This window comes from Condylostylus longicornis, unplaced genomic scaffold (assembly GCF_029603195.1).
Source record: "Condylostylus longicornis isolate FDR11 unplaced genomic scaffold, ASM2960319v2 ptg000028l, whole genome shotgun sequence".
Classification (NCBI taxonomy): domain Eukaryota; kingdom Metazoa; phylum Arthropoda; class Insecta; order Diptera; family Dolichopodidae; genus Condylostylus; species Condylostylus longicornis.
Window position 1 is genome coordinate 3,612,476 of NW_026577997.1, and position 26,660 is coordinate 3,639,135.

At 25.7% G+C, this 26,660-nt stretch overlaps 1 protein-coding gene across 2 annotated transcripts in view; it reads left to right on the forward strand.

The window, feature by feature from the left end:
• Positions 1-26,660, forward strand: part of LOC129607662 (1-phosphatidylinositol 4,5-bisphosphate phosphodiesterase) — a 119,443-nt gene that overhangs the window by 73,525 nt on the left and 19,258 nt on the right. For both annotated transcript variants that reach the window (XM_055518803.1, XM_055518802.1), the window contains exons 3-5: positions 15,448-15,546; positions 17,273-17,589; positions 19,064-19,123. In XM_055518803.1, the coding sequence (XP_055374778.1) occupies positions 17,419-17,589; positions 19,064-19,123 (231 nt within the window). In that variant the 5' untranslated portion in view covers positions 15,448-15,546; positions 17,273-17,418. The remainder of the gene's footprint in view (positions 1-15,447; positions 15,547-17,272; positions 17,590-19,063; positions 19,124-26,660) is intronic.

Here is a 26,660-nt window from a genome sequence, read left to right on the forward strand (position 1 = left end):
ATTACAAGCTAATGTAATGTGTAGTTAATGTAATTTTGCAAATAGAGTATTCTTAAGCTGAATTTTCGTTAGCGCTTAATCATTATAGGAAATGTAATTGTTTACATCGGCTAACATCTGGGCTATTTAACAAATGGGCTATTTTTTCCTGTAATTACTACAGGAGTAGTTAGTGAGAGAATAATCGAATTTTTCCATTGAAAGTTCCGAAGAGCATTACCTTAAGAAGTTTTTTTTGAACTGCCTCCAATCTAATAACATGGTGGAATTAGGAAGGAGACCAAAGCATAGTAAATGTATTTCAGTGAGCGCTGTCCTTCCATTTCATTGTTGTAATTTGATTACTTTAATATTTCTTTTATATTTCCATTAATTTTGAAAAGGATTAAAAGGATTAACATCTAAGTACTTTTCCATTTAAAAGCAAAAAAAAATACAAAAAAAAAAAACATATTTTTTTTTTCCTTAATTCTTCTTTGATAACCGAAAATCTTTTACATACATAATTTTTATCAAATGTTTTAATAATTAGACCATAATTGCTCTTAGTAAAATGAAAAAATTTAACAAAAAATACATTTTTTTAACGATGCACATTCATACACACGTAATTGTACATATGTATGTATTTAAATATAATTTCTAAAGTTCAAGGAAATTTTTATTATGAAAGCGGAAAAAATTTTAAAAAATTCATTTATTTTCTTATAAAGAAATTTTTTTATACTTAAAAGGGAAGATTTAAAAATTTAAGATTCGCTATATTTGAAATGGTAAATGTGGTAAATTGGTCAATGCAAATACAAATTACTTTTAATATAACATTTTGGGGATTCTATACGAAATTGTAAAGCGTTGAGGAAAATTCAAACAAAATCAATTTAAAACCTTGCAAACCTCATTAGTAGACGGGAATCAGTTAAAAAAGAAATGTTTTTAAAAATTTGCAATTCATCGGTGTATATTAGGATCCTTCAGTTTCTCAACATCAAATCAATTTACAGAAATGACGAACACAATTCTTCCAAATGGCTGCCCTGTAGTACCCTCGAATTTGCCATGAATGATGACGAAACAGATGAATGAATAATAACTTCATAAGACCTACTCACTAAGTATGATTTTATCAAATTAATACAATTTTTTGGGAAATCCAGGAGTCTTAACTTCAAAATAATTATTTCGTGAGAAAGAACTTCAAAAGCCTTACTAAAATCAGTATAAATAGCGTCTGATACCCATCGTATACGGCAGACAATTTGACTATTACTTGTAGTATTTTTTAATTCAGCAATGGACAATGGCAAAGCTGCTTTCCGAATGAATGGAAAAATTTTCGATGAATATGATTTATTAAAAACGAAAGCCAGAGGGACAACCAGGGGCAATTTTTCAAAATTATTTCAGGGGCCCCGGAAGTAAACATGAGCCAAAATTGTCCTTATTAGAAGTTGTCGGGATTTACCCCGACAGACGAAGAAGCATATGAATCAGAAAGCTATGTTCTGAAAAATTCACACATTTTAAGTAAAAAACTAATGGAAAAAAATTAACTTAATGCGAAATTGACAAACACAGAACTATAATACTAACAAATTATCAAATTTTTGATTCTAAACTTCATGTTACACATTATTTTAAGTTTAAAGTTTTAAATTTTATTTAATTTTTAATTTACTAATTAAATTTTTAAAAATTTTTCAAAATTAAATTTTCATAGAAATTTTTTTAACAAAAAATGCAAATTTATTTTATTTTTGTAATTAGGTCATAAAACTTAGTTGTAAAATTTAGCATGTACACTAATTTTATATTGAAAATTTCTTTCAACTCATACATGAACACATACATATACATATACGTGGTACGTAGAATAAATGATATACAATGTATTTCATTATGTTTTACTTATGGTTTGTATAAATGAAATACTCATGGGAATTTAAAATTTTTACGAAACATTCTTGTATACTAGCAAAACATAAATATAAAAATACACCCGCTTTTCACAACAACAATATATATATATATATATATATATATATATATGTTGCTCCTATATTGTTCCTACTTTCGTCCAATGTGCTCAACAAATAAAAAATTGTTTTCGAGTACAATATCACACACTAACACCAACAAATATAGAAACAAAACCAGGATAATTGAAAAACAAAATAATAATGAGGAAGAGACAAATTAAAAAAAGGAAAAAAAAGAAGAAAAAATTAAAAAGAAAAAACAAAATTTTCTATTGTTTTGTGTTTCATAAACAAAAACGGCGATATGAATGAAATAATAAAAAAAAAAAATAAAAAAAAAATGCGGAAATTATATAAAAAACAACCATGATAATTAAAGTCGAGTGTATGTAAAATATAAAGTACCTTTACTACCTACATTCACACATTTATATAAAAGCGGCTGAATGGTATATAACATAAAATTTTTTTGTAGAAAAATAATTGAAAAATAAATGTGCTATGACTATGGTGCAAATTTCATTCATTAGAAATTTAAATTTTATATAAAATTTAGTAAGATCTATAACTTTACCTTCATCCGGTTTTATGACACAATTTTTCAATATTATTAAGCATCCTACGTCATCCTTTGATGTGCATATTCATTCGGTGATATTAATAAATAACGTATAGATTGGAGATAAAAAAACGTATAGATTGGAAAAAATATACTCGTTTCCGAGCTGTTGATAAAAATCTTCAAGATCTATCAATTACTTTTAAAACACCAAATGTCTATGGTTACTCACTATGTTACACGCCTCTCTCAAAACACGTTAATACAAAAAAAAGTATGGAAAACAATTTTTTTGTTTTATATGTGGCTCAACTCTATAAATGGTGACAATTTTTTTTCTCCGCTCTTGAGTGATCAGCTTATAGTGATTCCATTATAATTGCTTAAGTAGAAGAATAAACGAGCTAATCTATCCAATTTCTTAAAAGTTTGCTATGTATGTAAAATTTTTATTATTCATTTACATAACATATATGAGTACTTTCTATAGAAAAAATCAACAAAAAATGTGGTGAGAACAAGGTTAAAATATTTTTAAATGATTGTCAAATTTCGAGTACCTATTTAAAATTTTAATGGATTTGTTCTGTTTATTTTGAGTGTGTTGAACAAAATCCCTTTTAAAACAAAAAAAAATCTTTATATCAAATGTCAAATACAATCATGATAATTAATAATTTTTTTTTCATTTATACATATTTGTATTATGACAACCAGATGACAACCTTTTTATATATTTGATCCTTTGGTTATTCTATTTTTTTTGCTTATTAAAAAATTATTTTTTTTTTGTTAAATTTGTGGAACTTTTTAAGTGGTCTTTTGAAAAAATTACAAAATGAACTTAAAAACAGCTTAAAAAATTCGTTGTAATCAGCAAAATAAAATTTTTGCCTAAAAGTATGCAATTAAATTAAGTTGAAATTCCTGTAATAATTAAATTACAAAAGAATGAGTAGCTAGTACTCGTAACTAGATAAATAATTTTCAATTCCAAGTAAAAATTAATTTTTATTTGTGACAGAATAAACTAATATACAATTTGCAGAACATATATAAAATGTATGTAGCTTAATTAAGTGATATTACAAGTTAATAACCTATGCAGATGTGGAAGAGATATAAAAGTTTCACATATCAAATTTCAATGGCAGGCAAAAGATATTTTGTGTATTAATACCTAATAAAGCAGCTGAGTGAACAGCTTTTTAAGAATAATTTTTAAAAAATTTACCAAGGAATATTAATCTAAATTTCTTTGTATTCACAGCATAACAAAACTATATAAAATATTTGCATTTGTATAAGAGCCTCCTTTCAGTATAATAGATTCAATTAGTAGTCTCTAATGATAGTTTTAATGATTGTTCATACGGTTTGGTTACACTCAATTAAATAAAAACGAATATTTTTATTATCCCAACAAAAATACACTTTGCTCAGGATTTTTGAATTTATATCTATAGCCAAATGTAAATTATATAACAATATATATAGCCCTGTTTGTTAATTTCAAGTTTATATGGAAAATATTCATACTTATATCATACAAGTTATTCTTAAATTAAATGGATCCTTATACTATATGTGTACACCTACTTATTTAAGAAGGATTAACTTCATATTATGTACCTACATATATACATTGATAAACTCAGACAGTTTATATTAAAATATCCAGATAAAAACAAAAGTAAAACAAGCAAAATAAAAATAACAGAAAAAGAAAGTATTATTTTGTATGCTCTCACATTAGAGTAAATGAAAAACTTATTTTTACTTTTATATTTTTGCTCTTTTTTCTTTCTTAATTTTTCTTGTTCCCTGAATTAATATTAAAGTCAAAGTGCGACATCAAAATTCAAATAAAAACAAAATCAAGAAAAAAGGGAAAGAAACGTAACCATAACAAGAAAATGTGCGTGTCCTTGAAACAAAATTAAAGTTAAAACCTTTAGTCAAAACTTCCGTATAATTTTTACTTCCCTTTCATTATATTTTTTACCGACCGTATTGTGTAAACAATAGGTAGGCTATGTGATGGCAACAAATTTTGCATATCGAGTTTTCGGTGGGAACGAACTTCTCCGTAGTAGGGAAGTGTAAATAAACTATTTTTAGCAACCTGTCGGTCCGTCGGTCTGTCGGTCTGTCGGTCTATCGGTCTGTCGGTCTGTCGGTCTGTGTGTGCATGCGTGTATCTCAAGTTCTACTGAACCGATTTTGATGAAATTTTATATGTAAGTTTATTTCCACTATGACACGGATTGATCAACTTTTGGGATATATCAGACCTCGGGAACTGCACTTTTTAGCGGGCCTGTTTCACATTTTTGAACGTTTCGAAGAAAGTATTCAACCGATTTACTTGAAATTTCATATATAAGCTTTTCTCGACTGTCCGCAAAAATTCCTAACTTTTGGAAGAAATCAGCAACTGGACGTTTACTACGGGCCAAATATACATTTTTGTGTATATAAAGGGAAATAATTGACCGATTTCATTGAAATTTAATATTTGAATTCTTCGTATTAAAACAATGAACATATAAATTTTTTGGAAAGATCAGGGCTCGAAAACTGATTTTTGGGCCGATTTTACATTTTTCACCATATCTACGGACCGAATTGATGGAATTTCTTGACATTTTTATAATATTCTGTAACCTTTCACTTAACTAGGCAATATACAATGCGGTCGGTTAGGTGCTGGCCACATCAGATTTTTTTTCTCTTGTTTTCTGCATTTTATATAACACTAATATAATTTCGCTAAGAAGGACTCTAATATATTGTCATGTTTAATACATTTTAAGTATGATATGGAATATTATATATACTTTGAGTATATCATGATAATTTTTATTTAATTAAAGAATAAAGAAGAAGAAAAAGAAGAAGAAAAAAAGTAAGAGGAAAAGAGAAAAAGAAGAGATGTCATACAACTTTTTATTTATTAAAAATATTAAAATTGTTACCAGTTATTTGCGATTTATAAAATTTGACAATTGATTTGGCCACAATGTATATGAGTTTGTTGGGTGCTCTATTGACTTTATGAATTATTTTTAATCTCGAATATGAATACAAGATAATTTCAGAACAAATGGAGGATAAAGCCACAAGGACTAAGTTAAGGCAGAAAAATAAAAAAAAAATTCTCGTCAAAATCAAACGAACCAGTCTAATTCTAAAGAATTGAAGGCAACCACTCAACAATTTGAGCTATTACATTAGATTAGAATAGAATACATGCACCGTGACCGTAGCAGTGGGTCCACCCCCCCCCCCCCCCCCCCCTCCCCCTTCACTTGTCATGCCTAAAACGCGATGTTGAGATCTATCCTTCCGATAAATTCAAGTACATAACCAACTGAGTTACGTAAAGGTATATGAAGATTGACAAGTTGTTTTTTTTTTTACATTTCTTACTACAGAGTCGTTATTAAAATATGTCTTATTAACGATTTATTCGACCATCCGGAAAACCTGTTAAAAGACCATCCGATAAACTCAATTTCGTCATTCTGCAGTTGTTCAGTGTCAACAATGGAAATCGTCCGTCTTGGCGTTCTGTTTTTACAATTATATGCTTTTACAATCCAGAATGTTACAAGAGCAGAGAAGTTATATACACTTTTACGATACGCGAGCAATAAAATTTACTCATAAATTTGATAGAATCATCATTTTAATTGGGAATTTTTGTTTTTTTGTAAATAAGAACTAAAAAATTCTTTATAATGACTTCTGAAATTCAAAAAAAAAAATTTCGACTTTGATTATATTGAAAATGAACAATTTATTCAAATTTAAATTTCAAAGAAATCCTTTCATATACTTACAAACGTTCATACATAGATATTTTTTAATGATGAGTTGATATAAATTGGTTTTGATTTTTTTTTTTTTTTGAAAATTTCAAAAATAAAAACTACAAATTTTTCTTTTTTGATTTTTTTTTTTTTCAAATAAATTATGCTCTGATTACTTTTTAGTCATGATGAGAACAATTCCACCCCATTGGATTTAATTTTTGCCAAGAACGATGTTTTGTATAACTTGCACATAAAATGAATTTTTTTCTGTGTTCTTGTTTAAATTATGAATATGGAAAGACTCTGGATTCTTTTTATAATAATTTTTCATAAATTTCTTGTTTTTTTTTTTTAGAAAATATTCAGAAAATTTCATTTGTTTAGCAACAAAAAAAGTTTATTACAGCATGAAAATGATATTTTGTTTTTGAACTTATTTTTAAAAATATTTTTTTTACTGAGTCAATTAAATTTATATATTAAAAATGTTTATTTATATATATATACTTTTATTAAATATATATTTATATAATAAGCGTGTATGTATGTAACTATAGTTAGATTCGTAATTTATTTGGTGCTTTTGTTCTGCTATTTTCGAATGATTTATTTAGTGTATAATAAAGTGTGTATAAAAAATTTTGCATATTGCAGAAAGCAAACAAATTTTTTATTATACAGGGTGAGGTATATAAAGATATGCTATAATATACATCATTGGTTAGAGGGTAAACAATTGGTAAAATTTCTGTTCCAGAGTGAATGCCAGATCTCAATGGCTTCAGAGATACAAGGATTATAAGAAAATTTTAGAAATTTCAAAGAAAAAGTCTAGAGGTGTCGTGCTTTATATAAAAACATTCTCTGAATATTTAAATAGTATAATTAAATTAAAAATAGATCTAAACAATAAAACCATGTAATATACATATATATACATATATATATATATAACACGTACCACCTATTATATTCACATTTACTACTTTATAACCAATATTAATTGCATTTTAAAATAAAAATAAAGTAAAATAGCATTTTGACCACCTACATTTCTAGTATTTTAAGATTGTAAATTAATAAAATGTAATAAATACTTTTATATCTATATACATACATATAAATTTAGCATTATATACAGTATATATAACTAGAATATTTTATACAAAAATTTCAATTACAAAATTCAATTTTGAACAGAAGGGAAATTACATTTTCTATATAAAGAAAACATGGGGGCTTACATTTATACAATTATTAATAAATTTTATTTAAGCAAATAAAAGTAAATAAAATTATTAAATTTATATGATGATGGAAAAGTGTTAAATAATTTTCCAATTTAAAATTTCTTGCATATACATACATATTTACAATTTTTAACTATTAATTATATAATGAGAAGCACACGTCAATACCTTATAGAGAGGAAATTTGAAAATATTAAGAAGAAACTGAAATTTATTAACTCAGATTGTGCGACCGAGTAAAAATGCATTTACGAAAATATTCTGGTACATAAGAACTATTAGAGGTTAAGATTTCGCAATACAAAGTCAAGTTGGGCAGTAAAATTTTTGTTAGCTTTAAAAAAAATACTATTTCCCGTTGTTTCAATCAACTTATTTAATTCCATGCCGATGTTCTAGGTCACATGTAGTTGTTTCTGCAGGAAAAAAACTCGAAAAAACAATGTAAAGAATCAACAACGACATTGCTTTTGCCAGAAACGTGCCATATATTCGTACAAAACTGAGAAATGTAATCTAACTGACGGGTGTGTCTCGGATTGCGTTTAGGGTTGGAAGTCGGAGCTTAAACCATAGTTTTATGGTCCATAAAAACTGTGAATTCTCGCTCTTCTATTAGCCTATCAAAAGTAGAGTATTTCGTTATTCTTCTTCGCGGGTAGTCTCTTAGAGAAGAATAAGAATGATTGTCGACCGCTTGAATTTAATTATTGCAGAACTGCACCTAAAACCAGGTTCGAAGCGTCGGTACCAACACTAAATGATCGCTACATATTTTACATAACATTTTATATAGATTAACAAAATCAATTATATTGAGTTCATGGACAAAATTTTCTATACTTTTCTAAAATAAAATATTTTTAGAACTTTATTAAAATTTAAAAAGTTTGCTATAAAAATATTTTAACAGTAATTTCTTAAACAATTATTAATAATTTTTTTTTGTGTTATTTTAAATCCCTTAAGACAAATTTTAAGTTTTGAAAAATATTTGACCTTTTTTCAGATTGGAAATATCTTCAAAAGTTAATTTTGATTTTTTACCAAAATTTAATACCTGCCTATTTTAAGTTAAATTTGTTTAAAGAAAACGTATAAGAGCCATTATAAAAGTAATATTTTGGAGTCAGTGCATGATATTAAAATTTTATTGAGCTATTAAATATTGGGATTTTTAACGATATTCGGTATTACCCTACTAGCCTAGTTACGTAAAAGATTTTTTTCAAGATTTGATATCTTGATTTGATATTTCAACGATATGCCTGCAGCATGATCCCATGTTTGTTTAATTTTTTTATCCTACAAGGCCCTACCGCGATAATGTACGAAAGGTATGAGTTTCACTTGGTTAATTTTGATAGTTTTCAATACAAATTTGTGTGCAGTAAGAATATGCATCTGTGTTTAATTTCAAACCTAAGCTAAACTATTGCGTTCTCAAATGAATGCTTCAACAAGAGACGAACAGGCGGATATATGTAGCTACAGATCAGCTTGGATCCTAATGATCGACTGGGTGTTAAGTACGTCGTGGCAAATTAAATATACCCACCACTTTTATATTACATAGGCGGGTATTTAATAAAATTTTTTTTTTCGTTATCAAATTTAATTTTTTTTATCTTTTTACATGCCCTCAACGTTCACAACAGACATTTAAAATTTTTTTAATTTTTTTATAATTTTTTACATTTTTTTTTTTGTTTCAGAAATTATTAAATGAAAATTTCTTCATTTTTCATAAAAACTTTTTACTTAATTCTAACAACAAAACTTCAAATTGATAACAAAATTGTACACTGTTGTAATCCAAAAGATAACTTTTATTCACGTGCCCCTAAAAGTATGTAAAAATGATAAAATTTACTTCAATATTATTTTGCATGTAGGTTGAATAAATTTTTAAAAATATCATAAAAAAATACAAATATAATTTTCATTTGCAAATAGTTTTCAAGACTTTAGATAAGACTCTGTATGTGGATATATCAGTACATTCGGTACGTGTAAGAAGAATTAAGAAGATTTTTTCATAAATAATTTCCGACAAGAATAAGATTTATTTTTAATTCTCTTAAACAATGAAATAAATGGCTTATTTCGAAACTTAATTATCTAAGGAAAGTTTTATTAATAAATTTAAAATTTTTGTTTTCAAAAAAAAATTTAAATTCAAATTAGCAAATCAACAACAGAAATTCAATTAAAATTAATTTGAAATTTATTTCAGAAAATGAAAGCAAAAAATTAATTCAAATTTAAATGTACCATCTCATAATAATACATTTTTAAATTGATTATGCCAAATCAATTTGAAATTTTGTAGTAGAGGCAAGAGTAGATCTCGCGAAAAGAATACATATCCTCCGGGCTACCGCAAACATTCCCGAATTATTGTAGCCTCCCCAAGCCCCTGCCAATAATATCTCTGTTTTAAGTTTAAAGCTGGAAATAACCTTAAAGGAATTGGATATAAAGTTCCCGAACACTTAGAAAACGCCAACTGAAACGCCGACAGCCAGTGATTATGACGCCGACAGCCAGTAAATTTAGTATTTAAATTCTGCATTAAATCCTATACTCTCCCCATATAAGTTTTAATAATAAATAAGAATAATTAAGACAAAACAATTCTCTTACGCAATTACGGAAAAGATTGTTTACGGAGACGAAGGTATTATTTTTAAGGTATAGCTTATTGCAATTCTTGGCTGATATTCTACCAACTAGAGCCACTAATAAGAAAACAAATTCAATTTTTTGTTTTTTGCATTCTCAAAACATTCTTCTTTGTTAAAGCTCTTGCTAAATATCGATTTATATATTAGAAAGCAAAAAAAAAAAATAATAAGAATAAAAAGCAAAAGGCCATATAAAAATACTGTAATAATAAAAAAAAGTGTCCATTTGCGAGAGGAACAACAGCAACAAAAAATATTAAAAGAAAAGTTAAAAAAAAATACAACTGAAAACAAGAAAATTACACAGAAATGAAAATTTTATTTTTATATGCTACAATATCCCTATAAAGAAAGCAAAAGCAAAAAGGAAAAACTTAAAGGACAAAATGATAAAAAAAAATTTTTTTTTTGTTTTTGCTCTTTGGGTTATTCACACTATTTTGTGTGCGCTTTTTAATGGGAAAAAGAAAGGTTTTCCAAATTTGATTTTCTAAAAATCAAGCTGAGTAGGTTTTCAGGAAAAATTTTATGATTTTATTCAATCTCGTAATTTTGGAAGATTTCAAATAAATCTGAGTTTGAAAATGCATAATATTAAAAGAATTAATGAAATGGAACAGAAATGAAAATACAGCTAGTATGTTCCTATATTAAATGTCATAATTTTATAATAGACCTTGTTTGACTTTCTAATTTCAAGCTATAAGTTAAAGTTTTAAGCTAAAGTTAAAGTTTTATTAAAGTCCCAACTGAAATACACTCTACAAATATTATTATTAGAACTTTTAAAAAGATTTAATATGATTTTTCTTCTACGGTTGGTCTAAACCATTCTTCGAAAATTCAAAATATTGCACAGCCCCTTTAGAACAAGAGTAGAAAAAAAAAGATATAAAAATTGAACCTTTTTTCTTTGTTTCAAAATTAAGCGTTAGTACCATGTACATATATTTTTTGTCAGAGCTGTAAATGAGCAAATAAAATAAGTAACCATTTCCTCCTTCGCAGACCATTTTCCTAATATGTTTGTCAATCAGATATCGTCTGGAAGTAAAAGTCTCCGCTACTATTACTTCGTTGTCTGGATATTCCTAAGATACAGTGATTACCTTCGCAACATAAAACATTTAAGTAGTATATAAAAGACGAAGTCTTTTGGAGTATATTCCTCCTACAAAACCTTAGTTATAAGTATGGATTAATTTCTTTTATTGTCATCCTTTAAATTTTGCTTATCAGTTTTAAATAGAAGGACGTGTTCAGCGCAAGCCATCATCTCTTACATAAGCACTTACCACATTAGTGTAGAGCTTGTGAACAACGCGTGGCTCCAAATTTTATCTCTTCTCTACGGCTATCTTACACGAGTTTATGGTGGGCTGCCAAAAATTAATTTATGATTTGTTGCATTTAACAATTTTGATATCCTAAGGTTTTGCAATCATAAACAACTTATTGTACATACTTGCCCTGGAAAAGAAAAAACAAAATGTTCTAAATTTAATGACAAAAAATTTGTTGTAAAAATTTTCATTTTATTATTAAACCTAATGTTATGCTGTCATCCGTATCATAAAAGCGTGCAAAAACAAAAAAAAAATTAAATAAAATAAAATTTTTACAGATTTTTAGCAAAGGGACTAAAAATTGTAAATGGCATTGTACATAACATATACATAACGGTTTTTATGCGTGAAATTTTTCTTATACTTTTATTTTTATATCCTGTTTGATGTTCATTTTAACAATTATTGATGCTTGATCAATTCTAGATCTATACGCATATATACATACATATATTTATTTTGTATTTAGTGATGTGAAATTTCCTATTGATTTGCTGTTTGTTAAATTAAATTAAAATTACCTTTGTTTACGAATATTTTGACTGTATACACTTCCACTTTTGTTTACAAATAAGTGAGCAATTATTTTTTATTAAAATAATAAATTTATTTAGTAGAATTCTCCAATTAATTTGTACATTCAAATTCCTACTACATTTTACCAGTTTTTTTGGAATACATTGAATATTGGCGCAGCATTTTTACAACTGCTTAAGAGTAATAAAAATCAAAGAGTTTTAAAAAGAGTTATTTATACCCTTTGACATTTCATTACTCTTCCTCTTTAACGTTTAGTTCACAATTTGTTATATTTTAGTTCTCATTCACAATTTCAATGAAAATAAAAAATCAGCATTATTAATTATTCATATAATTTCCTGGCATCATAAATATGTTTTGGAATAAAATTATTGTGTGTACTTAATTTAATTAACTTACCACGGAAAATGTCCTTATAGGAAAGATTTCTTTTAGGAAATTTCTTATACATTTTAAAATATTTCCCAAATAGTTCATATTTTACGATTTTATCCTTGAAAGGTTTCCAATAACTTTAAATTATTTTTTGTTTTTGATTTTGTCAAAATATGGCTAAACATCTGGGCAAAAATTTAAAAAATGCATTTTTTCTTCATTTGTAACTGTACAAGTACATGTTCATTTGGTATTGTGTCTGATATAAAATGCATTTACATACTTTTATAGATTTATTTTCAAGAATTTGGTAGGACAATAAAAATTTGAAAGTTGTTATAAACGAGACCGTTAATTAAATACCCAAATAAAAATTAGCTCAGATTGAATCAAACAGTTTCAAACAGCAGGAGTGCCAGCAGGAGTGTTCGGGTCGTGTGTTATCACATTGGATATTGCACCTTCGGACTTGTGGGAGGTGGTGCTTGGGCGAATCTCTAATTAAGTAAGGATTACTGGCCCAGCTGGCTATTTATAAACGCTGCTCCCCACAATCATCCTTATCCCACATTTGTGGAAGACTTCGTTACAATACCCCTAAATTATTTAAAAATTAATTATTTAAAAAATTCTACTGAATTCCTTAACTTAATAATTATTTTTCTTACTTCTAATAATCAATTTACAAAATCAACTATTTAATTTACATAAATTCCAACTTTTCACAAAAATTTAAAATTTCAACTTTTTATATTTTACACATGCTAATCAACTACAATGTTAAGTAATGAAAATGCTAACAATAAATTTCAATGAGAAATTTCATAGTGTGACTGCGATAAATAAAATTGGAATCAATTAAAAAGCAATTTTATGCATTACTAAACAAAAATTTTTAAATTTTCTTGGAGGCTAAGACTAATATAACAACAACTTAACAAATCAAAATCTTATATACCACAGTATATTGTACATATATAAAAGAAAACCACTTTATTAACAACACAAAACACTAATATAATAAATTAACTAGCTTTGAATAGCTTGTATGTCGTTTAAATATGCCGTGTTCAACAAAACGTCTGTCTAAATCCAATTCATAATAATTTAACATGAAAATGTTTTCCATATTTCTTTCTTCTTCTGATTTTGTTGTTATTCCCTTCAGTTTTTTATATTGTTTAGGCGACTTTTTGTCTCTTTTGTCATTCACTATTCAAATATACATATGTATGTGAACATATACAATAAATATAGAACTTGCTTCTGTGCACACATATGGACGACATATTATTTAGTGTAAATATTTGAAACAGTTGGTGAAATTTTAAGAAACAAACTTGTCTCTTGAAAAATTTCTAATTGCTTTTAGCAAAAACCTAACCTACATATAAAACTATTGTGAATTTGATATGAGTATATATAAAAAATGTGAGCCATCTGCCGAAGTAAATGTGAGTAACTACTCCTCTTAACTATACTGTTTGTGCCTCTTATATAAATATGTAGCTGACTACTACTATAGTTGGAAGTGTTACTCACACAACCGCAATGTTATACTTCCTTAAATCTCAAGATGTATAATTAATACCCCATCTACTGAAATAAATTTGAGTAACTACTTCTCTTAACAACTGTTTACGTCTGTTTTATATAGACTGCTGTAATTGGAAGCTTTATACACACAACTAGAGTATTATATATATACTTAAATCGAAAGCTACGAGTATAATAATTAATACTCCTTTTCTAACTCACAACATTAAAATAACTTAAAAAATTCATCTGATACATTACCATAATTTATTTTAGAATTAGAAGCGTTGACGTCATCTTAATAATTATTTTTGGATATCGTATATAAGTATTACAAACTAATAATAAATTGGTTTCTCTCCCGATACCCAAATATACTTTTTTTGATTTAATTTATTAACAAACTTTAATTTCCTTAATTAATTATATTAATTCTTTTGTGAATAAGGTCAAATTTTCTTATTATTTATTCGATTTAATTTCCATTTTCAAAATATTATCCATATCATAGCAATTTTTTCTTATCCAATAATATGAGTATGTGCACAATGTTTGTTTGTTTATCATATCGCATCGGTTGAAGTTTTAATCGATACTTCAATTAATAAATAAATTTAATAATAATAATAATTTCAATTATTTAATCGACTCATAATTTATGTATTAATACATACATATGAATATGAAATTATAAATAAGTGTTATATGTTTATTGAAATATGTCTGTGTATAATACATTGGTGTATATAACAATAATGTATAAGAGATTATACTGGTATGTAGATAATATGAGGATTTCATAATTTTCATATATACACAAATTATTAAATATAATACACAGTGTAGTTCTATTTATTTCAACATAAAGATGTAATCATAGAAAATTCGAATCAAATCCAACAATAAATTCAACAATAAATTCAAGGAACAGATTCAACAACAAATTAGAAAATTAGACGAAATAAATGAATATAGTTAAAAGATACAGTGAAATTCGCAATTTTATAGTCAAAAGATACACTGAATTTTGCCAAGGGCTCTTTACTTAAGGTTTTCTCTCCAAACCTTCCCATTTCCGGTTGACTCTCGCGTATATACGCAGTACGCAGTTTATTTGTAAAGAGGATGTATTTAATTAAAGATTTCGCTGTTTCTATTGATGAAAGCTGCACTTTACCTGAAAGATAAATATTATATTAGTAAAACTAAATTTTTGATAGTTTACAAAAAATTGCATATTTATAGGATGCAAAAAAATTTTTTTTTCACTCAAAATTTTTATTAAAACTATACTTTTTTTAATCCTTAATTTCATTACTAATTTATTAATTAATTTTTCTTTTTTTAATTTTTACAGGATGTATAACAGTGTTTATCATTAAAAGAATAATGTTCTATACACCATAAACAAAATATATTAAAAATAAGAGAAAACAACAATCAATCAATCATCCATGTAAATCTTATATGAAATGCATATTATATATAAATTAAAATAATAACAAATAACAATAATAAAACTAAATACAAAAAAAATTCTCTGAGGTCATCATCAACAAAACAACAACCGAGGAGCAGAATACAAAAATAAAAACAAAACAAGCAGAAAAAAACTGTAGAAAAGCTTAGAAAACCTTGTCGCATCACTCACTATATATATATGTATATATAATTGTTTACTCTATTATATATATATATATATATACATAAATTGTGTTTGTTAACATAACCGTGAAGCAGCTTGACAATTTTTTTTATAATAATAATAATAACAAGAAAAAAGAAATCTCCACTATAAAAGTACAAAAATTAATAATATAAATAGAAAAACGAAAAATTTATATAAAAGAAAATCAGAGCAAAAAATACCAATAACAACTACAACAACAATATCGAAATCAAAACAAAAAAAAAACAAGGAAACAAATTGCTGTTATTCGGGATTTTCTTTTCCTTTTATTTACACACATATATTTTTATTTACACAATACATATACATATATTCTTACAATTCACATACACATACATAAAGTATACTATTTTCTATCTTATTTATATGGAAGAGATAAACAAATAAAATAAGCAACCGGAAAATATCAGTAGTAAAAGAATAAGAAACAAACAAGAAAAATAACAACAAAACAAAAACAAAATAGAATAAGAGAGAAAAACAGAATAATTCCTCTTTCACACACACATATACACACTCATTTATATGAAATTTACATAAATGACAGTGTATAATAAAAAAAAAAAAGAATACCCAAAGAGAGAATAGTAAAAAAATAAACAGTAAAAGGACACAGGAAAAAGGACAACTTTAAGTAAAACAAAAAAAAAAATAAAATTCATTTTGAATAAAGAAGAGCTTCATTTTTAATTCTCTTCAATTTTTTTTTGCGTATAATTTCTTTCTTTGTTTTTTTTGTTGTTTTTATTTTTTTTTTGTTCCTCTGGAATTGTGTGTATCAATGTATTTCTCTCTTCTGCCTCATATGACTGCGAACACGAATAATTTTTAATATTTTTTTAATACTCTAGTACACTTTTCAACACGTTGAATAATAAAAATAATAATATCCTTGTAATAATATCCTTTATTCATTCAAAAGAAAAAATTATAAACGGGAAAAACAAATTTTATAATAAAAACTAAAAACAACATTAAAACACAGAAAAAATCACCATTCAAAAATCAGAAATCAAAACAAAAAACGCAAAATATAAAAAGTCGAAAAATAATACAAAATAATTAAAGGCTGACAAAAACAAAACAAACAAACAAAAACCATTTTTACTTAAATCAAAACCAAAAGGATAGAAAATAGAAAAACAAACAAAAAAAAAAACAAAACCATAACCTCAAAAAATTTTTATTGAATTTTCTCGTTTCTTTGGTTGGAGATGAAAGAAATTTTTATTTTTCGTTCTGTAAAAACAAGAAGAAAGAAATAATTGTATAAGGCTAAAATAAGTATAAAAGGAAGAACAACAACAACAACAATAACAAAAAAAAAAATTTTTAATTTTAATTTCTTGTTATTCACAATTTTTAAATTTAATTTTTTTATACTTGTTTTTTAATTCGGTTTTCTTTTCTTTTCTTTTGTTTTTCTTTTTTGGATATAATTCAATACGCTGAAAATCAAAAACTACATACATAATAATATAATAATAAAAAGTCAAAAATATATACATACTTACAAACATATATGTGTACAAAACAATTATTGCCTCTCTTTAGGAGCAAAATAACAAAAATAATAATATTTTAAATTTAATAAAAATTGCAAAAAAAAAAAATAAAAGAAATAAAAATCCATAAAAAATGACTAAAAAGTATGAATTTAATTGGATTATACCAGTTCCTGAAGAATTACAAACAGGATGTACATTTGATAGATGGTTTGAACAAAAGGATACAACTGAATTTGAACCAGCTGCATTATTTAAAGTTGATGAATATGGTTTTTGGTTATATTGGAAAAGTGATGGAAAGGTAAAATTTTTTATAAAAAAACAAAGAATAAAAAATTTCTTAAATATTATAAACTCTGGGCCACATTCATAAAGCAACTATAAAATATTTGATTTACGGTTTTCTTTGTAAACTTACCACATTATTATATTTGAAATCCGGTTGTAATGATTAATAACTGCCTTAAGTTCAGGTAGATTCATGGAAATAGAAATGTAATCCATTTTTTTAATGTAATCCATTTAAATGTAATTTTTTTCGATTGTCGACCTCTTACAAGTAGTTATATAGATGATTCTTCCATCACAACTTAATTTTTGAGCTGTTTCCTTACTAGAAACACTCCTTATAGATTTCAATTTTAATCCGTTTTGCTATCTATAACAGCAAGTGTAAATTTACGAGTAGTTAAAACACCTTTTTAGTTGAGTTCTGTTTCAAGACTGATTTATTTCATTATTCAATACATATTCTTATAATCTATTATAGTGTATTTATGTTTTATGTATTTATGTAAGCAATACTCGTAATGTAAGCAGCCAGTGTTTCCACATCATATACCCTTCAAACATTTCGTCCAGCGAATATATGTTTTGAGTGTTAACTAATGTGTCAAACTGTGTACAGTTTGACACATTAGTTAACCCTACACTATCAATAGAGTAATAGCTTTCTTAGTGACATTTTACATAGAACTTGGTTTTTAAGAATCCTGCAACAACTGAAAATATTTTAAACGGAAGAATGAGAAAAATGATAGTTACCTTATTGAATTTGACGAAACAATAAAACTAATAGTTTTGATGAAAATTCATTCCCATTAGAAATTTATTTTGAATAGCCTTTCCATCGCACAGTGTTATTATACATAACAGTGTTATTACGGCAAGTGTTACCGTTGTCGATGAGATCTTTGTTTATTGTTCTACGACCTTCTTACATCATTTTCGGCCTTTTTACTTTACGTTTTCGAAAAAAAATTCCATTCGAATGCTTAACTTGTAATCGCACTTTGCGTTCTTCTCGAAGAATGAACAAACCAGAGCTATTATGTTCTTATTTATATCGATACAATATATCTTTACTTGTATCCTGCCACAGTTCTATCAGAAAAATTCTTACTCAATTCCATGAATATATGTCATATCAATAATTTATGTGTCCGGTGTCACCTCCATAAAACTGAATTGGTTTTATGTAAGCATTGAATATTTTTCAGATTTGATCTAAAATCGGCCAAATTTAAAATCTATGCCAACCAAATTTGTCCATCAAATGGCTATTCTAACTAAACTAATTAAATCTCGTACTCTATTTCTCAGACCTCCATTTGTTGTTATTTTAACACCGAGGTGATTGAATTTGAATTGCTTTACTAAAGCCTTATTGAAGTGGCTCGCAAATATTTGTAAATCACATACAAACCCATATATGCATATATTTCAAATTAATTAATAATTACATTTTATTAAAATAATTAACTCTAATTTTTCAGGAAGGTGATGCAATCGAACTTTGTACAGTTAGTGATATAAGAGCGGGTGGTCTGCCTGTGGTAAGTGTTAAAGATTTTATATAATTTATATAAATTTATGTATTCGGGATGCTTCCATTCTAAATGAACTGCTTTATACCGTTTAATAAACCCGATGACTAAATAAAATTTTATAACCAATCAATTATTTTTGAAATCCATCATCGAAACACTTACTAATAAATATCATGAAATAAGTAGGAGCCTTATCATGGGTAATCCACATCACTCTCAGTAAATGAAGGGTAGTCTCCACCTATCTCTCTATGTATATAACCACACAATTTAAATAACATTATATATACAATTTTGAGAAAATTCAAGGGGATTAACTCAACAACATCCTAAAAAACATCTTTTAAAAATTCAATTTATTTTTTAAAACCTCAAAATTTCAATACCTTCAAATGTTTTTTTTTATTCTATTCATTGTATTTAAAGCCAAAATGAAAAAAAATAATAAAAATCACAAAATATAAAGAAAATTTAGAAATCCCACTTCAAAAAGAATAGAAAACTGAAAATCATTTAAAAAAAGGGACATTATCCAATCTGTTTGTTATTTTGATCAGGATATTTGGCCTTCATATATTTTCCTTCATTCTGTTATTTTATTTTAAGCTGAAAGGCATTTTATATAAAAATTAATTGTTAAAAAATTTTGTTTAAAAAAAAACCCTCAAGAAAGATAATAAGAGAAACAGGATAAAAAAGTCAATAATTTCAAACTTCAAATTTAACACGGGAATAAGAGCAAAAAATTAACACCAAATAGTATTTAAATATTTAAGCTACGTTTGTCAGTTACTTCCGGCAGCAAATAGAACATAAATATTAAATTGCAAGAAATTCTGTCAATTATTTCTTTAGATATAATAAAAAATGTAAAATCGGCTCTATGGAAAGTTCTCCTGAAGCCTAATATATCCAAAAAGTCAATCATTTTTATATACAAATTTTCTGAACTTGAGATACACTCGAGTACCGACTGACCGACATCTCTCTAAAAACACAGCAGACTGCCAGTCTTCCTAAAACCGATCTTGGTGATGTATAATAATTATGCCTTTGAATATTATAGTTATTTTTCTATTTCCCGGCAAACGGATCACCATCGACTTAAAACTAGATCAGGAATATTTTATATTTGATTTAATCAGAAATAATTTGCCTCCTTGGTGTTGTAAACATAGAGGTTAATTGAAAGTAAACTAAGGGGGCAAATTTTAAACTGTTCGATTTCCATTTTTAAATTGAAAAATTATATATTATCAATACATTTGAAAAATTAATGGCTAATATTTCACTAACACATCATTTTATGTTATATGTATAACAACTATTATATGTATAACAGTTTTTTAGTAATAACCAGGAATGATGAAAATACATCCAATTTGTATTACAAAATGTTTTTAACTTTTTAATATTGTTATATTAATGATATATGTATAACAGTTTCACTGTTATAAACTGTTATACATTTATTGACGATGCATGTGTAACAGTTACTTAAACAATATTTATAACAGTTTTTTAAACAATATGTATAACAGTTTTTTTATTAATAATATTATTAGCCATAATCAATTCCATTTAACTTATTTCAAGTGATTTCATTTCTTTATTTAATCATTGATTTTTTATTTTATTCATTATTCAATACATATTTATATGTACATAAATAACATAGAGCAAGATGTTATATACGTTATATATACATATATATAAAATGGGTGTCTATATAATTTTTTATAATAATATTTAAAATTAAAATTCTTGGTAATTAATTTTAATGTTTATTTTTAACATTTTCCTTTAACTTCTCTAATTATATTTTGTATAATTATTATAATAATAATGAAAACAGAATATTTAATTATATACATATATAAATATAATATAATATGAACAAATATAGTTGCAAGGAACCAAAAAAATAGAAAAATAGATTTAAGAAATCGGAATTAAATAATAAAAATCTACTCAGTTGGTGGTGATTTCATTTAATTATTATCATTTATTTTTTTATTATTAGTGTGTGAAAAAAAAACAGAACAAAGGAAAACAGAAAAATAAATCAAGTTTTTCAATAATATGAAGATCTTATTATCCTTATATATGTATACGCACATACAAACACATTATATACCATGTTGTGTTTATAACAAAAATAACAGTGATTTTTCATGCTTTTTTAATTTTTATTACTCTTAATTGCTCTGTTTAAATGTGACACGCAAAGGATATTATATTAAAAAAATAATAAAAATAAATGCATACATTCTATAACAATACATACATATGTACATATATGAATTTTTATGTTTTTTTTTTTTTTTGATTTTCCTTGATTTTTAAATCAGATTAAGGAAGAAAATTATTATTTGCACGAAAACAAAAAGAGAAAAACAAACAAATTTATTCAGTGTGTACAAACTAATTTAGTGTGCCACCTACAAAATGTCTTTAAATGTTTTGTTTGAGTTCTTTTAATGAAAGACAGACAGTTAGTATAGGCTTTATGTCATTTCGATCAAACTATGATAATTAACAAAAAAAAAAAAATTATTTTTCGATATTTAATATTTAAACTTGTTTCACACGGAAATTAAGAATGAAAATTCTTTCATACAACTGCATAGAACAGATGGATGACGTAACCAAAGAAACGAGTCAAGAAAATTTGAACTCACATTTTCAAAATTATATTTGTTACTTTTTTATTATCAGGTTTCTCATCAAATCTATTCACTTAAGAAGTTGCATCTCACTTGGCAGCAAAATTACCCTAAACAAATGTCCAAGTAAAGGGACATACATTCCACTAAAATTTTTGAACGAATCGTTATATGCCCATAATATGATACTATTTCACATAACTCATTCGAAGAATAAAGAAAGGAGACTTAAAAAAGACCCTCACCTCCAATATAGCTTACATCTGTAATAATACCTATATGAAAGTAAAAATATTTTTGCCGGAATTCTATACCATATTATTCTATTTCCAAATTTAAAAACTAAATAGCTATAAACTTCATTGGTTTAACATAAAAACTTTTTCTATATAAAAATAATCTTTATGATAAATTTTCGAAAAAAAAAAGTGTGGGTCACAGCAAAAAACTGTGTAGCTCATTGGGAGAACATTATATAACAAATTCCTTTCTCCTTTCACCATTCTTTTAGAAATATTGAAAAAAAAAAAATTGTTTTTATTATAGTACCAATGTATTGTTTTGATGATCAGCCAAAGGAACAGTTTTTATTAGTTTCATATTAAATAATAAAAATAATTGTAAACAGAAAATCTTATATATACATTCATATGTGTCATATATGCGTGTATATTTCTAAATTTCATTAGAAATGTGAAAATTATTACGACACGTGATTCAAATTTGTTTTTTTTTCTCCTTTATTTGTTTTTAAATAGCTTTATTTGCAAAATAAAGCAAAAAAAACAGTAAGAAATTTGAAATAAACTAAAATTATATTCTAACAGGATGTTTCACTTTTGAAATAGGAATTAATTATAAAAATATTTTAAGCGGGTCACCAGGAGTCCGGCATGTTAAGTATTCGTAGTCAATAACCGAAACAGTTATGCATTACATAATGAAACTGTTATAGAAACGTTCAAGTTTTCCTGTTTCTTAATTTAGCTTTTAATTTTTTGGATCGATTCAAATTTTCATCTTTCTTTAGGCCTTCCTACGTCTTCTCGGTATCTAAAATCAAGAGAAAATAAAACTTAGAGAATAGTAAACGAAATTAAAGACTATTTCCAAGCCGTAAACAATAACTCTTCAACCGGCCTTATGAACAAAAATTCACATTTTAAATTCGCCACTGTTTCTTATTTCACTTATTCATCTATTTGGAACTATGCGTTATTCATTGTTCACCCTGTAAATTAAAAAATATTTTTTACTTTGTTTAAAAACAGACCAAATTCTATAATTTAAAGGCTATTCGATTCAATTGATTATACATTCTCTGACATTCTTAAATATTATTATTATTTTTTTTTAACATTTGAATTTATTTAGAAAAAATTAGATTCATATACCGTACACATGCCAATTTACACATAATATACATATATACATATATGTACATATATCTACAATAGTACACATAATTCGAATACATATTGATCTGATATACAACATACATATATAGAAGTACATATGCATGTATATGCGTATAACAACTTAAGGCAATAAAAATAAAAAAATTCGTTAGTGGTTTCCTAGAGAGCTATAAAAATGTTTTCTTTAATTCTATATAGGAGAAGGATCAAAAATAAATAGTTTATTATAAAAAAAATAAAGAAGAACCGAAAGTAAAAAGAAAACGAAATTGAAGGTCTTATCTGAATCAAAGATTTATCTAGGGTACATTTTTCATTTATTTTTACTAAAATACAAGAAAAAGATGATTTTTTTTAAATAATAAATATAAAATAGTTATTCAAATAAGCATATAAAATGGTTTACAGGCTATTTAATATTTTGTAAATTAAATATTTAAAAGCTAAATGTACTTCATGTGTGAAATTTTAAGTGTTAACGTTTATGTAATCGGCAATTAAACACAATGAATTCACATGGAATTTTTCTCTTAATTGATAAGCTTTTCATTTCTTGAATTAAAATCGAACTATTCAGTTATTTTCGAAAATCTTGAATGAAAAACTGGCTTAAAGTACCTTCCTTTGACGTTCTCGAATAAATTATATTCCCCTCAAAAAAATAAAGATGGCTAATGTTGTCCGGCGATAATTTCCGTCAATTTATGTATGAACGTACCTCTGACGGCTATAATAACTATTACTCACTGTAAACAGTTAAAAATCTTCAAATAAATTGCCAAATAAATTAAAATTCAGCACATCCGAATCAAAATTCATTTCAGATCTCAATTTATTCGGTAAAATTTCGATAATTTTCGGTAAAAATAAAATTAAATTATCGCAAAATATATTTGACATTTCAATATTTTTTTTTTTAATAGAGTAAATAAGTTCCGGTCAACAAGTTGTAGAAAATTGAAATTTTTTTTACAATTTTACATATACACACATAAATTTAATAGACTGACAAAAAAACTGTTTCCGGTCAATAAAAATATTTTATTTTGAGAAAAAAAAATTTTCTATTTTCTTTTTTGTTTTTTTTTTTTTTGACTTTATTGGAAATATTCTAAGAAAGGAAATAAATCAAAAAAAAAATAATAATAATAAAAAAAAAATAATAAAAGAAACAAAACAATTAATGATAAAAAGTTTAATTTTAAAGAAGTCAAACATAAATCTTTTTTTTTTCGTATAAGAGAGGCGTCAGAAGTTCTCTGTTAACGGTGAAAACGACGGCAATGGAATTGCCGGTGTCAGTTGCTTTATTTTGTAAAAGTTTTAATAGAAAAGATATAAAAAAAGTTGACATTATATCAGGGTATATTTGTTTTTTTGTATAATAATTTTCGAGAATATTGATAAAAAGTAGTAAGAAGAGCAAGAGAAATGAATTTCCTGAAAATAAATTTTTTAAACTTACATAATATCTTTTTTGCTTTGTTTTCCCACATTGCGGTCAGAGAAATGATATTGATAAGGGCCTGCCATTCCTCTCACACTCCTCCTGACGGGACACTCTTACTCGACATTTGTCCCTTCAGGGCATTAATTAACGAAATCGACATACGTCAAGCAAAACAAAAACGAATCCAAATCCAAGACTTCATGTCTTCGGATAACATTCCACATTTTATTGAGCTTTTTATTCCTCGTCTAAAACTGGTCGATACATTGGATATCAAACATTGTGCCATTAAATACTTGTTCACTTGACTGTAATCTGTTACTCCCTTCTCGAACATTTTGTAGTCTGCGCTTTTGTAAGAACAAATGAATTTGAAAAGGAACTCTTTCAGTCCAAGTAGGAATCGTGATTATTTACATAATTTCATAATTTGCCGATGACATCAAAGTTTTAGTACTACACCCGTAGATTAACGAAGAGTGCGTTTGATTACAACAGTACGATTACTTCCGCTCACACTATATTCTTATTTATTTCACAAGCGGGAACGGGATCGGTGCTGGAATTTTCTCCGGAACATATTGAGTGTTTGAATCACATTGAGTATTTGAGTCGAGAATATTTCAGGCGGAAGTTTTCGCCGTATTGAAGGCATTCGAAATTTTTGAGGGCAATGAAAATGTATAGCGGAAAATAAGATGTGATTGATGTGATGGTAGATATGTCGCACCCACCACGTCAATCACCCATTAAATCATTTTAAATTAAATTAAATTATACTCTATTTATTTATTGCTCTTGTCGTACATATGTCATACAACTGTCATACAACTGTCAATTTGATAACTCAATATAATTTTCGTTCAGTAAATATTTTCTCATTTTAAAGTGAATAAAAAAAATTTTTCATATTTCAAAAAATTATTTCGTTCTATATGGAAACACGCATTCATAAGTTGACTAAAATTATTTTTTAATTGAAGTGCTAACAATCTTTAAAATTACAATTGAACTTTTAATCACCAGAGAAGTTTTAATTTAAAAAAAAAAGTGTAATAAATTTATCCGTGCACAAAAACTCATATAAAAATATTTGTATATAAAAATGTGCATATAAATAAATTTTATCTTAATACAAATATTTATTATTCTTAAAATCCATCATATTGGTGGAGAAAACAACACCAAAAAAAAAAAAAATAAATAAATAAAATTTATTTTCAGAGCATCCTTTGGGAAAAATTTATAAATACAATATAGAAAAATTGTGAAAGGCTTACCCTCGGTTTTCTTATACAACAAAATTTTGTTTTTTGTTTCTCTTGTTTTGTAATTTAATAAAAAGTATAATGACCTAGGAAATGTTCTTAAATTGTAGTGTTTATTCTAAATATTCTTTAGTATAATGACCTAATAAAAATAATAATAAACATGCGTAAAAGTTACAAAAAATTTTTTTCGAAATATTTACTTATAAAATATTATATTTTTTGTCTACTTTACATATAAATTTTCTAGTCAATATCATATACCCGATTAAATGATATTAGAATAATTTCTTAAATAAATTTGAGAATATAAAAAATCATCTTATTTTCTCGGCAGTTTTTTTTGGCTTTGATATCTTTATGTAATTCAAACAATGTAAGATGATTAAAAGTATGGAGGCCTATAACAATATTAAGGTTATCTACTTATACTCCCATTATCTACTACTAACATATCTAGACCTTTAGAACTCAATTTAATCAAATAATAATATTAGAGATGCGGTGATGAAATTTTTTATACAAAAATATTAAAATTGTTTTCCTAATTAAATCAATTTGCTCTTAAAATAAAATTTTAATCTATTTTAAATATTTCATTTACACTTCATAATTCTAAACCCTAAAGGTCATTTACATTATACTCTATATATTATATATATAATATTATCTGCATTATATTGCATATTGAGTATAAAATAAATAAAACCTTTCACAACACAAACAAAAATTTTTACAACA